Source organism: Porites lutea, chromosome 10 (genome assembly GCF_958299795.1).
Source record: "Porites lutea chromosome 10, jaPorLute2.1, whole genome shotgun sequence".
Classification (NCBI taxonomy): domain Eukaryota; kingdom Metazoa; phylum Cnidaria; class Anthozoa; order Scleractinia; family Poritidae; genus Porites; species Porites lutea.
The window spans coordinates 6,113,483-6,132,010 of record NC_133210.1 but is presented as its reverse complement, the minus strand read 5'-3'; the positions used below and the strand labels follow the sequence as shown (position 1 = coordinate 6,132,010).

The 18,528-nt window shown below is 38.6% G+C and overlaps 2 protein-coding genes across 2 annotated transcripts in view; both read right to left on the bottom strand.

Moving 5' to 3' along the window:
* LOC140949852 (uncharacterized) overlaps positions 1–18,528 on the bottom strand; it is a 218,276-nt gene that overhangs the window by 161,269 nt on the left and 38,479 nt on the right. The window lies entirely within an intron of this gene.
* Positions 11,121–17,995, bottom strand: LOC140949424 (snaclec EMS16 subunit beta-like). Its single transcript, XM_073398584.1, has 4 exons — positions 17,822–17,995; positions 13,934–14,353; positions 12,459–12,655; positions 11,121–11,288 (listed from the first exon to the last, which is right to left on the bottom strand). Exons 1-4 carry the CDS (start codon positions 17,877–17,879, stop codon positions 11,121–11,123), a joined length of 843 nt encoding a protein of 280 aa, XP_073254685.1. The 5' UTR covers positions 17,880–17,995.

The following is an 18,528-nucleotide window of genomic DNA, read 5'->3' as shown; positions in this document are numbered from 1 at the left end:
TCGTTTCCGCTTCGCGCTGATTGGCGGAAATCTGACAGCTCAGTCGACGGCGAGCCACAGGCGAATTGGAGGTAAAATTCAAGTTCCAGAGACGTAGTTGCAAGCTCTCCTTCCTTTTCCCGCCCCGCCGCCAGAGCGCCCCGGAGACCTTACTCGCAGGCTACCATGTAAATGCCGCGTCACGCAAAAGCTTAGAAATTTAAGCGTACTGTATCACAAAACGAAGAACCTTTTCGCAGTGAAAATTTTTCTGAATATTAGTTTTTAACTGCTCTAATAATTCATGAAACTAAGAACTCAGGAGGATCGATAATTATTTCCTTTGAGTTTTTGATGACGTATATGTAAACCAGCAATATTTAAATTTGTGACACAATCTCGCCTCAACTGACGTTAGACAGACTTCTGAGCTGATATTTCCATTTGTGACCCCAAATTGCGATACGCTAGAAACTACATGATTACTACTACTACGATTCTCACTTCTGAGCTTGGGGTACCTATGCAAAAACCATGAAATTTCACGGGCACAAGAACAAGACTTCAGTACAAGAATTTAAGGGCAAAAATGTTTTAACGTTCGCAAACCACAATGCTCCACTTCTTATGTCACGGTCGCGTGTAACGCGCTATCTTTCCACCTAAAGGTCACGTTTAACGTTAACCAACGCACGTAGAGAAGAAGGGTGTTACATTACACCCTTCGTTACGTGAGAAAAGGAAACTTGTAAGGCTTAGGCCCCGTCCAGACGAATCCGGATATTTTTGAAACCGCACGCTTTTTAATACGAATCGGCCTTCCATCTACACGAAAACGGTAGATCGGCTCACCGAGACCGCATTGAAACCCCTTTACCGAGTGGAATTTTTTGTTAATTCGTCGGGTTTAGCGAGTTCGTAAAGACGACTGAAACCGGATATTTTTAAATCAGCTACGTCATAAACTCGGGTCCAGGCTTAAATGGGAACTTGAAAAATTTAAAGGGAAGGCCAAAACCCTCTGTCTACTTTCGCTCGGGACGAATGAACCGGCCTTTACCTAGTTATTTCGCTTTGACATTCCCACTTGAGAAGTGTATGAAATGTTACCCTAAAGCACTTGAACAAGGAATCATATACGGCCAGTGAAATCACACCGCTGGCCCGAGTGCAGTTGCAATTGCAAACCGCAGTAGCGTATTCGTGTGAATGCGTGAAACCGGATAAACCACTACGAATTTATGTTGACGCAAAAATGAAGTATTCGGTTTCACCGTGTCCGGATTCGTGTTGTTGTGGCCTTAGACACTTTCTTCTTACATCAGACAGATCGTGAGTGGCCGAAGCCATGTCCTGTGTAACGTCATCCTGGCGCAATGAGGCCATTTCCATGGTCACTTGTGTCTTCTTTTCCTTTGCCTTAGTCGAAATTTTGCTTTCCTGTCCTTCCTGTGCATGAAGGGAAGACAGATCAATCCTCCCGTCCTTTCGATGAAAGGGTTTGTCAGGAAGAACATGACTAAAAGCGATTGTTTCTTGGTGCTTCGGATGGGTGCAATCACCAAATGACATAATACAAAAATTGACAACAACACCATGAAACATCTTAAAGCAGTCATGCTTGTTGAGCCTCAGTTGAGTACCCAGAATCTCAGCGAAAACGTGACTGTACCACTGGGTGGAAAATTCTCCCCGGTTTTTGAAAAGGGCGCGGAAGTAATTTTTAAATTAGGGACAGGTCCTTATTTATCGCCTGGGGGGAATGGGGGGGGGGGGGGGGGGAAGGGGGGGGAAGGTTTGGGGCTAGACAAGGTGAAATTTAGCCGATCCCCCCTTTGAATGTTACTTCACTGAAGTGATCCCCCTAATAACTTTTGATGACTTTCGCGATCCTCCCGCCCCCCCCCCCCCGTCCCGCCATGTCTTCATTTTCCAAGCAAATTTGATTGGTTCCTTCTCTGAATGCTTCCAAAGTATTCAGCGATCCCTCCTTTTGGGTTCTCAGTTAAAACTGCTCCTCCCTAAAATCCTCTGCCCCCCCCCCCCCCCCCCCCCCCAGCGATAAATAATGATGACCGGTCCCTTAAATCACAAAATATGCATGTAGATTCATTTGTCATACCTGCAAAGATTTATCGAATGCATGCGTTGGTGCTTCGATTGATCGTATTCTGGTATAGGCGTGACCCAGAAAGATTGCTCTAAGAACCTTCCATCGCCACAAGTAATAAAGCTACATTAACATACAACTGAAAATTCTTCGGCATCAGACAGATCGTGGATGGTATTGTGATGGAGTCAATGGCTCAGCAAGTGATTCCTAGAGTTTTTTTTCGTTAGCTTATTTTGGAGCACGGTCAATAGAATAAATTAAAGAAAGAGATGTCGAATTTCTCTTTCGCGGAAAATTGTTGCTTATTTTTCAGCAAGTTTCCACATTGTCTGCATGCGTTATCCACGTTAAATATAATTAATTTTAAGAAGAAAAAAAAGACGTTGTTAAGTATTTCTTTTCTACAAGATGGTCTTGAAAAATCGACGCCAGATCCTGTCGGACATCATCATTTCTTTCTTTTGATAACGATAAATGAATTTAAGAAAAATAAAATGAAATATTTAAGTATTTCCTTCATACAAGATGGCCTTGAAGGGTCGACGCCAGGTCCTGTCGGACCTCATCATTAATGATTTTTTCTGATAACGAAGTCAATTCCATGTTCTCGTTCGTCCGCTGCTCCACCTTTGTCCGATCTTTAGCAGGTGTACTTTCCTTTGTAAAAAACAAAAAAAAAAACGTAATTTATTGGTCCAGTATACCTCAGATTTTCCACTCTGTTGTTACTCTAGGCAATGGTCATTTAGAATTTCGGTGAATTAAAGACTAATGTTCAACAACAACCAGATGACCTACAGCTACCAGGACAAAAATATATGAGAGAATTTTAAAATCTAGGTAAAACCTACTTAGTCTAAATAAATAAATTTGACGATTAACTCATGATTACGTTTTGTGGTATAAGAAACACTTGTGAAGGCACAACCACAACGACAAACCAGTGAGGCAGCCGGATCTTTAGTAGACTTGGATCAGTAAAATCTTCAATACCAAATTTAGCTTTGGGGTAGGCCAACTTGATCCCCAACCCTCTCTTTGATTTTCCTAAATGTCTTTATAGTTAACTAATTCTTTCATCATAAAGAGGCGCTTCTCGGTTCCCGGATCATTAGATAAGGAGACAACTTTTGCATATTACACCTGACTAGCGCAATCGATAAAAACCGATATCAGAAAATCAATTGTCAGCGCTATCGTTTTTAACTATTTTAACGATATTATCGATTGCCTCCCAGGTTCAAAATCCAATGATGAATTATTTTACAGCAAATTATATTAGCAATATGCAGATGTTTTCTGTTTTAAATGATGCTTTTCTCTCACATTTTTTTCATGTCTAATGGTCATGCTACTTCTCCTTCCATTTAGTTGAGGAGTTCATTATCTACTTTGTTTTGCATATTTACAGAACGATTTAAATGATCCTTTCCAATATGCTTTTTGAAGAAGCAATTTAAGGGTCTTGCTGAAAAACTGAACACTAAACAGTATCCTCACCACTTGAACTATACATTGTAGGGCTCAACTTGAACAGTTTCCAGTGCAAGCAAGCTGAATCAGTTGCTTATAACTCTTTTTTATGCTGTCGATTGGCCGAAAATGTTTCGTTAGAAAATTGAGTGTAATTTGGGAAATAAATTTCGCTACAAATTTAACCGTCCAAAGCCACATAAATAATGTACGTATGTTCGGAAGCAACTTTTGTTGCCAATTATTGTCGCGTCACGCAATATATTAGAATACTCAAACGTGTTCTGTCACAAAATGAAGAACCCTTTCGAACTGAAACTTTGTAGAAATACACGTGTTCAGTTGCTCTAATAGCTCACCAAATTGAAACTCAGAAGGATGAATAATTCTTTATGTTGAATTATGATTACGTTACGTGTAAACCATTCAACAACAATCGGATGGGTAGATTAGATAGCTAGGTCAACCAGACATAAAACAAACAGGCACTGTACATGTTGGCCCGGTCCCTAAAAGGCCGATTAGCGCTAATACAGGATGAAGATTTTGTTCCACTTTTTGTATTTACCTTCCTATGCATTTCTTAGAGAAAAATTTTGTGTAAACCATTACTGTGTCTCAGGGTAAAAGCTCAACAGTATTTTGTAAGCTTGAGTTACATTCTCTTAGCAAGAAAACCGCGCTTAAAATTTCGCTTAATCCTGGGTTAAACTTAACCATCTTTATAGGAACAATTTATATACAAGCCTACATGATCTCTGGTCTCTCCCTGATCTTTCAGAACCTCTTTGTCAGCAGTAGCTTGAAGTTCCGTGATCTAAACATCAAGCAAGTAACAAAAATCTAATTATTATTTTTAGTAATCATTAAATGCCTTTATAATTTTCAAGCAACTGCAGTTGCTTAAATAAGTTGTACAAAATGTTCTGACGGTACCAAAATATATTCGTAATGTTGTCTCCCTACATCTGTTTCTTGATAATTTCGCTATATACTAATTGTATAATTGGTCATGTCCTTACCTTTTTTCTTCTGCATGCGGCGTAGCCACGTCACCAGGTCACCACACGGAACGTATTCAATAACCAGGAACATTTTCTCCTGAAGCATGCAGCATCCAACCATGGATACAACGTTCTTATGTAAACCCAACAGCTTCATCTGTTCAATCTCAAACGTGAACTCTTCTTTCTGTGCTTCAGATGGATTATCTAAAGATAATTAAATAAAATGACATTGATTTTATTATCGTTATTTTTCAGCATTACTCAGTGCAAAATGTTTCATTTGAAAAACATATTCGTCCATTTTTAACGCTTCCCACTCATCCTCTAATGCACAAGGGTATACACAGATGCATTCTACCGTGTAATAGAATATCGAGAAATATTCAGACATTTGTTGTTATTTTTATTTTACTACTGCACCCTCGAAGCAGCCCCGGGAGGTACTCCTGGAAAATTCGGGTGGTGGTGTGATGTGACTATGTGGTTTCCCTCACTACCTAAACCGCTGTTCATAAAAGGCGAATGAAAAAAAAAAAAACAATAAATAGATAGATAGATAAATAAATAAATAAATAATAAATCAACAATAAAATAGAATAAAATAAATACAGACCTGGTACAGAGCAGAGCAAAACCGAATCCTGTTTCACGTTTTATCTGTTTTTCCAAAATCGTGGAAATCTTTTCCCAGTTTCACACATAAAGGAGTTAAAAACCATGTCCTTCGGCCCAGCTCACACTTGTATAGCTTCTAATAAGAGAAAACCCCCTGGGTCTAGACGTGAGCATGGTGATGTCGCAGCTCAGTTTCATAATTTCTTCCACTTAGTTCTCCTCATTATCAAATGACTTGCGGTGTAAACTGGGCAACATGGATCACAAAAAGGGCAGACCAAATCATCAGATGCATCCGATCCTTCAGAAAGAGTTGTCATACATGTATTGACTACAGGCTGCATTTTTTAAACTTATGTTCATTATTGGCTTTAATTCAGGCTCTGTAGATCAATTTACTTTTTTTTCGGTTTTGGGGAAAGGTAAACTCGTAAGAGATGCATTTGTTTAGAGCTAATAGGCTTAAACCTACTTTTTTGGAACTTAACAGCCTTTTTCACACTTACATAGTGAATAAAGAAACCACAAATTACTTGCACTTCCAACTTTGCCGTGCTCTTCACCAACGAGAGACAATCCCGATTTTAAAAATGCAATGTCTTTAGGTGGTGTAATTTGTTTTAATGCCATGGGATCACGTCTTCGAAAAGAGTCAAGTTTTCTTTTTTTGATTAAATTTGCTTTGAGATCTTAAAGTTCCCAGAGAGTTATTTAAATCCAAAAGGGTTCTTACAGTAAGTAGTATGAAGAGGACTGAAAGGCAGTTAAGACTTTATGCTGGCCTTTGTCTATGAGGATAAAAGTCGGTATTTCTTACCATGTAAAACTTTGACAGCCACCACCTGTGCTGCCTTCTTTGTGGATGATACAGGCCATTTTGAAGTCTCCGCATTGTCCAACACCTCAATCTCATCTCTCTGTCTAAATTTTGCTTTGTAAACAACACCAAATTCTCCTCTCCCCAGCTCTTCCTCAAACTCTATTTGCTCAGGCAGAATTTCCCACCTGTCAGGAGAAATAATCTCCTTTTGTGAATAAGGTGACCTAGAAAAATGAAAAAAAAGAATGCCGGATTGTTACGCTGAGCACAATATTATAGATAATGGCCGAAGCTAAAACGTACTCCTCGAGAAAAATTGCTTATTGAGGTCTTCGCTACATCAGTATATAAACAATTAAAATGACAACTGTCTCTTCTGGCGACATCCACGCACACCCGCGAGTTCTGATACCGTCGTTTGGATCCAACCGTGGACACGTAACGAGAAAATAGGTTCAAAGTGGGTTCAAACATGAATGTTTGGCCGCCAAACATTTGAATTTTGAGAGGGCGCTAAACAGATGTGGGCACACCGTTCACTATAAAGAAATGACCGAAACCGGAAACTGCGCGTAAAAAGTCTCTGGCATCCAGGTTAGCGACTGTGCCTTGGTACGGACCATTAGAAAAGTTTTTTTGGGGGGGGGGGGGGTGGGCGAGGTACAAAAAAATTCATCCAAGGGAAAATTAAGTGAAAAAAAAATTCATGCACGCAGAGTAGACCAGGACCAAAATTCCTGCATTGGCCTTCCACACATTTTGCACAAATCTCAAAAAGGCAGGCAGGAAAGCATACTGTGTGCAAAACATAAGCTCTTTGAATAAACTTCCTGCTGAATTTTGGTCTTGTAAATAATCATACCTGATGTAAAAAAAATATATCTGAGGCTTGTACGCTTATCATAAATTTTAATAGCTGGCAATTTCAGATATAATTATTAAATAACTTTAAATAAATTTAATTATACTTCTCTATATATTATATAAAATCAACATCTTATAAGGTTATCGTTTCCCTACTTTGTGTTATACATCTAATATCTGAGTTGGAGGCACTATAGAGGAGCTGTAACCATCAATAGCACCTGGCATTACTATGATGGACTATGGGAGATGCACGATAAGGGCCAGGGACTTAAAAAAAAATGTGCGGCAAATGTCCCATCTAGCTGTGATACCGTCGTTTCGATCCAACCGTGGACAAGTAACGAGAAAATAGGTTCAAAGTGGGTTCAAACATGAATGTTTGGCGCCAAACATTTGAATTTTGAGAGGGCGCTAAACAGATGTGGGCACACCGCTCACAATAAAGAAATGACCGAAACCGGAAACCGCCCATAAAAAGTCTCTGGCATACAGGTTAGCGACTCAAAAAATGTGCAGCAAATCTCCCATCTACTCCTACTGGCTTTCTCCTATCTCATTGTGTTTATACCGCATCAGATATTTTATAGTGGTTGGACATAAATTATTTTATGTATTCTTTAAGAACGCAACAATAGACTTTATAATTATTATTGAGAAAACACACTCTTTTTGTACAATGCCATAAGAATGCCTTATTTTGTGCCCAGTGATGAACTAACACTGGCAACTTTCGTGTTTGAGCCTGAAACATTCCTGTCGTGACTTGTTGTTCGTAATTCTGTTTACATGTATTATTATACACTGAACTCACTATCTCTTTTCTGATTGGCCGAAAGCGTACAGTGAATTTTCGAAATCAGCGCCTGGTACGTAAACAAAAAACTTTGGCGCGACATTTTGTCGGCTGACGTCAGACCTCAAAACATGTCACACCATCCTTTCACAAAAACTGGAAGGGGCGTTTTAAAAATCTCAAGGGGTTGAGTATAGGATGTTTTTCTTATTTACTTCTCCCCTCGCCTCCTTCCCTATCGTTTTTTTTTTGTCCTCGGTTCAGCTGTTAGCGCGGATGAATCTCTTACTTTACCAACCACTGAAAAGAAAAAAGAAGCAAACAAAAAAACGCCAGCTACGCATTAGCATAGCTCCACAAACCTTTCAATGGTCTTTGCCTTACTTTTTCGGTAGCACCAGACGAAAATAGCAACCGACAACAGCAAAATAGCGGACGTGAAACCAAGTGAAATGTAAATAACTTTGTTGGGAGTCGTGGTTTTTATGACTGCAAGCAAAATAAGTATATCAAACTGTAATCAAAGGTACTGTACTATAAATGGAAGTGGGGAAGTTTTTTCCAACAATATGCGGGTCAGATTAAAAGAGTTACAGACACGTTAGAGCTTATATAATGTTAAAACCTCTTCTCTTACTACACTGTCACTTGTTGACAGTGGAACTTGTCTACTATACTTCGGCGAGGACAAAAGCGGGTCTTAGCTGGCTAACTGAGCTTGTACACTCGTCTCCTCTGTAATTATAAGATACAGTCGTGATAAGAAGGCGTTTACACGAATAAAAGAACTTGTGCAACCACAAAGTATGGCAAAAACACCTCATGGTCTTAGCTGGCTAACTGAGCTTAAACACTCGTCTCCTCTGTAATTATAAGATACATTCGTGATGAGAAGGCGTTTACACGAATAAAAGAACTTGTGCAACCACAAAGTATGGCAAAAACACCTCATGAAATGAGTCCGTTACCTTAAAATTGGGTAAACACAGATTCAAATAGCCGAAGAGTTACCGTGTATCACGAAGAACCCGTTGTGCCATCACTGAACAACATTTGAAACACACCTACCTTAATCCTGCCGTAGCTGAGATTGGCCGAAGACTTACAAGTTACGAAATAGAAGCATTATAATCAAAGGAGGTAACAATTAAAAAGAAGAAAGAAAAAAAATTCAGTAGGAGTACACCATATTTGCTTTCCGATCGGTTTTCTCCTCATTATCATCGTGATTTAAAATTTTGAACCAACTTGTCTCTGTTTTGCAACATTGTAAAAATCTTAGAGTGCGAGTAAATTAATAACTTTTTCGTTTTTATAACCATGACACTTACTATTATTGCAAAGATCTCCCTCACAACATTGCAAATGTTCGTCATCAAACTGTCTGCATTGATCAGCGGATATACATCCTTGAATGGTGACTTGTTTGTTATCCTCCGTTTTCTTGTCAAATTTGAAACAAAGGTTTTCTGGGAATGAGCACTTGATTTTGATGGGAACCGATGAATCATTGTTTGGGTTGTGATAACAAATACTGCCTGTGGAAAAATGCAGGATAACTGAGAGGCTAGTCTCCTTCTCATGTGGGTGTTTTAGATACAGAATATCTGACAAGGTCACTCCGCTTAGCGAAAGAAAAAGGTATGAGACAAATAATGCCATTAAAGTAGCTAAGCGGCAGTATTTCAGAGATAATCTGGAAATGAGCAAAGGAAACGTGCGCAAAAGATGGGGTAACATCGCGCAAATAAGGAAAAAGTCGAAACATCGAAAATTATTTCTGCAAACGAACTGGTTGATCCTATCAACAATCGTTTTTACAACTATCGGCCCTGACCTGGCAAGGAAGATACCAAAAATAAATTTCAAACCGTTGTTTTATCTTCGTCTCGTTTTCCTAGCTCCAAACGTCAAAACGATTTAAAAGTTGTTGAGTGAAATATTTGTAAACGAAAGGAAAGCGTAAGTTATCTAAAGTGGCCAGTGGTATTGTTTGGCCTTAATTATCAAGCATTAAGAACAGATAGAAACTGGGATTTTCCCAAGCAAATGGAAGGCGGCCAAAGTAATCCCTATCTTTAATAAATTTAGTTAGCCATTCCTATGGCTAACTCGTGGATTAATTATTTTAGTAATAAAAGTTGATAATGAACTTGCAATTAGTCTAGCGGTGTATTTTAAGCCCGTCAAAAAATGAAAATACGTTTTAAGAAAAAAACAAAACCAAACAAAACGACCAAAAAAAAAAATTTCTCTAGCGGGCCGGAGTCAAGCCCCGAGCCTTCGACGTGCAAGGTCAAGGCGTTATCTATTGCACAACAACAACTAATTTTGAATTAATTAAAATCAATTATCCTTAACATTTTTGCCCATAAAATTCTCCGGTGGACGCTGGTAGAGCTTTATTTATGAGGAACTTAAAAATAAATTCGAGGAAAACAAGCATGGTTTTGACATGCTTTGACGGTAAAAGCCGTACTTTAACTCATGGACCTTAGATGTCTCGCAAAACCGTCGTGAAGACTCCTGCTGGCGGCATTGTACAGTTTGCAATTCCGCTGCGTTAACCTCAGGAGTACTCAGCGAGAAAAAATTTGAAAGTGATTGGATATCGCTTCCAGTAATATTTTGAGAGTCGCTAAGTGTTTTTTGGTTGATTATTAACTTCTGTGGGAAAATTATATCCGCTCCCCAAAGCCAGCTAGAGGTACATGTTAAAATACAATATCCAGCCAGGATCTTTACCTAAGGGCTTTTCCCAGCTAGGATTTTTACCAAAAAATACATTTTCCCAGCCAGAAATGTCTATTCCTTCCCTTTTTCACAGCAAAAAATAGCTGATAATTAGCCAGCCAGGAAAAACAAATTGAGCCATTTTCTCCAGGTGATAGGAAAAAAAGGGAGATAAGTACCGCGGTACACATTTAGTACGCAGGTTTTAATTTCTAATTTCTAATTACCGTGTTGTCTGCGTCATTTCGCCGGCTTTTCAAGCTCAGTGGTCTGTAGGAATTAAAAATCTTCAGCTCATTCCAAATGCGAGCGAAGTTGGAAAAATTGAAGAGCTGCATGGTCAGTCACTAGATTTGAATACTAAGACTAAAACTATGACTCTCTTACAACCTCGTTCCACGGTAAGAGAATGTCTGTAAAATACTTTGGCTATTATATTAAGTTCGACGTCCAAAACAACCGTTGAACTTATATCATTTAACAGGTATCAAGTTCGGTACATGAAAAGTTCGACGTTTGAATTGTGCCTATTAACTGTGTCTTCTTTTCTTCTTCTTTATCTGTCATTTCGTCGCACAAAGCCCTTAAAGATACTTGTGTAGGTCCAAAAAAAAACACTAAACTGATGTGCAATTTACCCGTACGCCTAAACAAGGCGTCGAGTATCCCCGTCTTTTTATATGGGGAAGCATCAGTCCCCCCGGGCATTAACTAAAACCTTTAGTAGTATTGGATCATATGAAATTTGTATTTACTTATTGTTGAGGCGGCTGGCCTTTCACAAACATAGTGCAAAAGGTGGTCACATTTATCCGGCTCTTCAATCCTTCCAGCGTCTGTCTTCATTGGTCTACACGTTGAGTTCCTGGTGTTCTCAACCCACACGTACTTAAAAATGGACACAGACAATACATTAACAAATCTAGTTAAGTACAAACAAGACCCCCATATTAAATGGGGGTTCATTCAGGTCTACCGGCTGTTCGTTTTTAAGCCGAGGATGAATAGGCAAGTTAGCCTTTTGAAATAAGAAATGATTGGCATTTGTTTGGAGTCATTAATTTTGCCCTAAGTGAGAAGTAAATATATTACTGGGGTTTTAAATACTTTTATTTACAAACAGTAATTTTCTGTCTCTTAAAACTTGCAACGAAAATTAAAATCAGTGTTATTTCTGTCGGACATTGCATATAATTAAAGCTTTTGTTACTATCCAAGTGAATGTGTCAATTTTACGGGCGATTTACAAATTGCACATTGCTTTCTTGCAAGGAGAGAATTGAAGTTTTTCCCGTGGGGACCGTGGGAGGCTAACAAGATCATCGAATACTATACCAAGATAATCATTCAGGTCGAGCCACCTTAAGGCTATCATTAAGGGTGCTTTAAAACATGAAAACCTGTCAAAAAGTTTTTATAGCCTTGTCACTAATCATGGGGCGTTTGTTATTGTCGCGTTATTCAAAAAATGCCGCAAATCACTGCCACCCACCTTTAAAAAAACGGTAGTGCTTTTTTTATGTCTTTCTTAGTAAGCCTTGATTGACAGACGGTGGACTATTACTAAACATTGAACAATAGAGAGAAGTGTGACGTCACCTTATCATGGTAGCAAAAATTCCTGGATCTCAACAATCTTATGGAAGAAAAGTATTGGCCACTTTAGAAAACACCGTAATAATCTTTTTATCCCGCAAAAAAACATTTTGCTTAGCCATGGTAGTTTCAGTCTCTTTTGGGACGATTCTTTGGGGGTGGGGGGGGTGGGAACAAAAGGATCATTATGGTATTTTCTACAGTGGCGAATGGGCTACGAACTGTTTTGTTCCTGAGATCAGAACAATCATGCATAGGAGAATGTTCAAACAAATCAGCAAGTAAAAACTGCCATATTTGTGCGAACACAAGGTTTGTTGAGATTTAGAAATTTTGCTTCCGTGGCAACGTGACGTAGTGACTTCTCTCTATTCTTTACACAAGAAGAAGATATGAGTAAGCATGTGCTTTACGCTTGATTTTAACACCTGGTGATACCTGCAGGAAATAACTCGTACTTACACCTATTTCCGCTTTCTTTACACCAGAAAGTTCCAGGAAACGAATCAAAAATAGGTGCTGATAGTAATTATCTATCTTCACCAGACCTCCTCCCAAGTCAAAACATGCCTTTTGAGCACCTTCCCATGTATTTTTTTTATTTTCTTTGTAGCAAGATGACCCACTGAGATACCAATCGCTAGAACAAGCCAGTGGACCTAATTTAAAGAACAGTCAGTAGTACACTAAACCAAGAAAGTCAATCTGATGGGTGACAAATTGGCGCGAAATTTCAGCGATAATTTATAATTTCACATGTGAAATTATCAAATTGCCTAGGCAACCTTTCGTACGTCTCAGAGCTAAGACGGCGGCAAAGTCTTTAAATTTTAGAAATGAAGATGTCAGGGCATCACAAGACGGTTAAGGAAACCTAAACACACGAAAGAGCACATCGAGAAGGATTCTATCAGGAATTTTGTCGAAGAAGTCTGAAACTTATAAACTTAAGGAAGATTTTGAGCTCTATTAAGTTTTCAGTGCGTGGATTTCTCGTTCCATAATCTTGTGATAAACATGTCAAAAACCTACGATTGTGAGCGTAATTCGTCAGTGGGGTCACCCATGATATTAATCAGAGGTAATCAAATGGTATACTCGTGAAATTAGATGGTAATTTCCCTCGCCCACATTAGTAGGATTTGGACAAGAGTGTAACATCCGTGAAATTATGAAATTTGATTGACAAATACATGTACTAATCCGACAAGAGGGAAAATGTGAGCAGTGAAACAATTAAAACTCAAAGTAACTTTGGTGATAAGTGTAGAAGAAAACGAGAGCAAAACTAGTCCCCAAGGGAAGTCATCAAAAAAGATAATAGGGGAACTCGTCCTACCTTTTGGGGGTTAATATTTGATTTGTGGATTGATACCACTTAGTGGCCGGCTCTTATCTAAAATATGAAGATATTAGATGTTGCTATAAGAGCTCTTTGGTACCTTTAGAAGCCTGTAGAGGTGTCTCGCGGAAATTATAAGATGTATTTTCGTTACTCAAACGTTTTTTCCGTATAGTACCTCTCAGAAGGGGTTAAAATGAATTTGAGCCACACACACATGCTATATTCTGATATTTTTTAGAGGTGTATTTTGAAAATTTCGACGAGCACCTCCAAATTTTTGTAGAGACGCCCCCCCCCCGGAACAAGTCAAAGGTTAAGTTTAATCTTTATTTCGCAAAACTGCTCAAAACTGACCATATATATGCAAAACTACAAATTAAAAACTGATCCTTACATCCAGAAGACTGAGAGAATACAGAGATGAAATAAAAAGGAATATCAAATCTATTTGTATCCTTGTGTTTGTTTACAGACGGTCCGGTACTCTTCACTGGTTTGTGGCTGTAGTTTATGAGATGTTTTTAACTCAAAAACACAACCCCGCCTATCCTTAATTTTTTTCTTATCAAGTGCTTTCTTAGGAACAACTTACCTTTCGCCCTTTCACAGATGAAATATTTGTTTTTCTTGCAACATTTGGTGAGGTTCAAATCATTTCTGAAGATTTCGCCACATTTATCTTGACGTACAGTACTATTCATATAGTACTCACGCGAGTTGACGGAAAAAGATCCATTAAAGGATTCTCCATTGCTCCATAAATATTCATTTTTCTGGAACTGATAAACCAGCCCAATCCAAGCTGGACTTTTGTCGGTGATCTTGGGAGAAAGGCTATAAACAAAATCCATTTCCTTTTTATTCGCCACACTTACAAGGTCTCCTCCAAACCGATAACACACTCTTAAAGCTCTCGACCAACTGAATTCCCGCGAATAACCAAAACTATCCATAACCTTGTAGCACGAGTTTTCAAATTCTTTCCAGTCTTGAGGACATGTGAGGTGTCGGCCTTATAGAGAAAAGCAAAGAAAATTACATAAGAATGGAAGAGACCAACTCCCGGAAGATGTCCGTTGAGATGACACTAATTAATAATAATAATAATAATTCAGGTGGCATTTATGTTCAAATGCAAGCTAATGCAGCTGTTTCTTATGAAGCTACAATTAGGACGACAAACAGTAATAATACGTAGAATAAAGTTTCGTTGCTTCATCAGCACCCTGCCCATAGTAATAAGAGTGCAAGAAAGAAATAGAGGATATTACATGGCCGCACAGAGATACAAAATTTCTCTTCGAGTGTTGAAAAATATTCCACGAGTGAGCGCAGCAAACGAGTGAAATATTTTTCAACATGATTTACGGTCACAATGGTTGGTTTTTGTCGTGTTTATCAAATTGATTATCGGTCGAGAACTCTGCGCACTGAAAACTTTAGAGCTTAAACTTTGGCTTAAGTTCCTTATTTTTCAGAATTTTTCAACAAAAAACCTGTTAGGATCCTTCTTGATATACTCTTTCAAGTGTTAAGGTTTTCTAAAGCGTCTTGTAATTCCCTGCCATCTTCATTCATAACATTTTAAAACTTTGCCGCCATCTTAGCACTGAGACGTACGGCATGTTGCCATGGCAATTTTGTAATTTCACATGTGAAATTGTAAATTAATGCTTAAATTTCGCGCTAAAATTAAGGAGTAATTCGTCACCCATGATATTAGAGCAGCTAAGTAACAGCTATCGGTCTGAGGTATTTCACTGAAGTGGTGGTGGCTAGTGGTGTGGTAATTTACCGAGCCGCGAACTACTAGCCACCAACACTGAGGTGAATATATTGTTTACTTTTAGTTATGTATGAAATAATATACTAAAACAGTGAGATGATTAAGCACAAAAATGATCGTTTTTAACTCATTTATTGCTGCAAACGGTTACAATTTTGGTGCGCAAATGACCAAACGACCGTCACGTTTTCTTGCCGACAAATAAAACTTTTGAAGGCATTTGTTTAGCTTTTGTGGGGACATTTCGTGAAAAAGAGTGGTGCATTTTTTTAACGCAACACTTAATTTGCATTATTATTCATTCAAAATATTTCCCCAATTCTGATTGCCTAAAAGCACACGCATAATTAACCATAACCAGTTACTGATGACCAAATTTGGAAGAATTTTGAGTTTAACGAGGAAATGACGTCAAAAATGCAGCCTTCTACATGTTAAGGCACCGTTAACTGAGAAGACCTGGAGACGAGGTTGAGTTGTTTTGGTTGTGAAAACAAAATGGCCGACACTTCACTCGTTTCAAGAGTAAGAACTACAGCTGGAACTAGGCGAAGTAATGGCTAAAAACATAGCAAAAACAGCGAGAAGACAACTCGGAGGGCTACATCTGCTATTCGGAGAATATTTGCGGAGCTGGACAAACCTAAACGTACACTATCGAAGATGAACTTAACATCGATGGATCGATGGAGGTAAGCATGTTTTAGCTATGTTTTTAAACTAGGAATTATTTTGAATGAATAATAAAACAATTATTGAATTCGGCTTTCGTATCTTATGAAGAATTATGAAGATCTCGGAGGGTGTTATCCGGCTCGGCCGGATAACACCCTCCTCGATCTCCATAATTCTTCATAAGATACTCAGCCTCATTCATTAACTGTTAACTAATTTTGTAACAAAAAAACCTTTTTACCGGTTTCATCGATCTTTCATCGTCATGCGTTACCAAAGCTTAAAACTGAATTTAAATTTTTATTGTTATTATTATGTTTTACCGAATGGTTTCAAACAGAGAAAGAATTCACAACTGTTTTTGAAGATATGTCCCCGCAAGAACTAAACAAATCCCTTCAAGCTTTATCTGTAAAAACTGCAAAACCGAATTTCAACGGGAACAGCTTTTTTTTTTCATTATGGCTCAGTCAATTCCAAGCGTGCCTATCCCCTCCCCCGGGCATTTGTCATTTTGTTTAATTTTGGAAAAGCTGCAAATACCCCACGGTGGGGCTCAAAAATATAGTGCAAATCCCCACCCTGGGACAACACCAAAATTGTATTTTCGAGTAAATAAGCTGAAAATACCATTTTTATGGGAAATCTCTAATAGTCCGATCAAAACGTGTGAACCCCCTACGCAAATCGCCCCTAGCCGCTAATTATAATTATTGCAAAAAATAACGCATCCATCTGATTAATATCAATGACAGAAATACAAACTAGAATTTTAACAATACCATTCTTATTTTTCGAAGACGTGAATGATATACAAACAACCGATGAGCTTAACATGAGTAAGCTTATTTTCTCATCACGATGGAACCGTTTTGTCAGCGTATTTAAAAGTTGTTGCATTAATCGTACAATGTACGAAGTTTATGTTAGCTTTCAAATATCTCGCAAAGTTTTTGTAGTCCTTTCTGGCTCAACCATTCACGCACAAAAAAAGCGTCTTTTCCTTTAAACTCTTCAAACGATGCATTTATTGTTTTTCCTCCACGTGCGAACTGATCACGATGGCGAGAAGCAAACGCATGCAAAAAAAATATTGTGGGATAGCCGAGGGAAGTGATGGAGCGAGAACCACATATAGCTCTTTAAAGTATAATTATTTAAAATTTTTTTATAGATATATCTTAAGTTATTTAGATAAACATATTTTTTTAAGTGAAATGTTGAAAAAAAAACGACATTAACGGCGTCTAGAAGAATTGACAAATGCCCCACCCCTAGGCAGGGGTTTTCTGACAATTCCCCACCGCCGGCCGAGACCAGGCAACATGACAAATGCCCGAAAAATGCCCAGGGGGATGGCCACGCTTAGAATTAACTAAGTCATTACGAAAGAAAACCGAAAAAACATTTTTCTCGTAACCTAAGCAAGTTTGGCGTCGCTTGGAGGTGAATAACACTGGATATCCCGAGCATGAGAGGGCGCGAAAAACATTATCCACCGTTTTAATACGTACTAAAAATCAATATTCAAACAATTTGTATTTCGAAAGAGTTTTCCTTTTGTGATACAGTGCCTTGAATTTCTAATAAGCTTTTGAGTGACGCGGCATTTACATGGCGGCCGAGAGAGCTGTCAGGTTAAAAAAAGTACCTTATATGGGGAGATTTTGCTACCTGGACAATTATTGTGTTAGAAAAAGTATCACTTCAATTTTTAAGAGTTTCTCGACGGATGAATTCACGCTTTCAAAACAAAACTCAGTGGCAGATGTTTGTGTTGAGTTCCGACCGTCATGTTGGTGTTCATCCGAATGGGCACCAACATGGCGGCTCCACACAAAGCTCGATAACTTTGGGTAAATCAATTCTCCGAGTATCTCTAAAACGAAAAATTGTGCTGACCTGAATCTTGGTGAAGATCTTAGGATATCTATCCCATTTTGTTTCCCAGATTCTGGAATATATCTATTGAACAGTTCTGATTTTTTTCTTTGACGGCATGACAGTGAAAATACTTACCAGCCTGAGACATTGTTATCGCTGGGAGAAGTAACAAGAACAAGCCAATTTGGGTCATGATATATGCCACCAGTCCTAACAAGACAGAAAAAAACTGTTATCCAACTGTTATCGCCAGTGAATGGGGTGCAGACGTTAAGGAATTTTATTATATGGCCGAATCCGCGAGCGGGCAAGATAAAGCGAATCCTGTGTTCTTACTGGCAACCCAAGCCATTCTTGCTCTCTCGGGGTATCTCGCGTTGGTCCCGTAAGAAAAATGTTCTCGTTTTGGCCATGATAAATCCGTTGTTGACAAAGCTTGTTCAGTCATGATGTCTGGATATTGGCCTCGTCCTTTTTTGCGTTTTTATCGACCTCGACCTCTTCTCGGTCCATGAAAAAGGCAAAAAAATAGCCAATATCCAGCCATCTTGACCTTACGCTTGGTCAATAACGGATATCGAATGAATCGCATTGAATCAAGCAGGAGGTAATGGGTTTCTGAATCAGTCAAAGTTTCCAGTAATTTTGGTTTTCTACCAATAATTAATGTGTTTGGTCCTTAATAACAGACGCTTTTCGAAAAGTCTCTCTCTTTTATTTTAATTTCAGAATACCAGCCGAGACAACAAATATTAGTTCAGAATATCAACAATTACGCAGATTCGAAAAGAGTCTTATCCACCTCAACCGTCCACGGTCAATCTGCATAATTCATATTATAC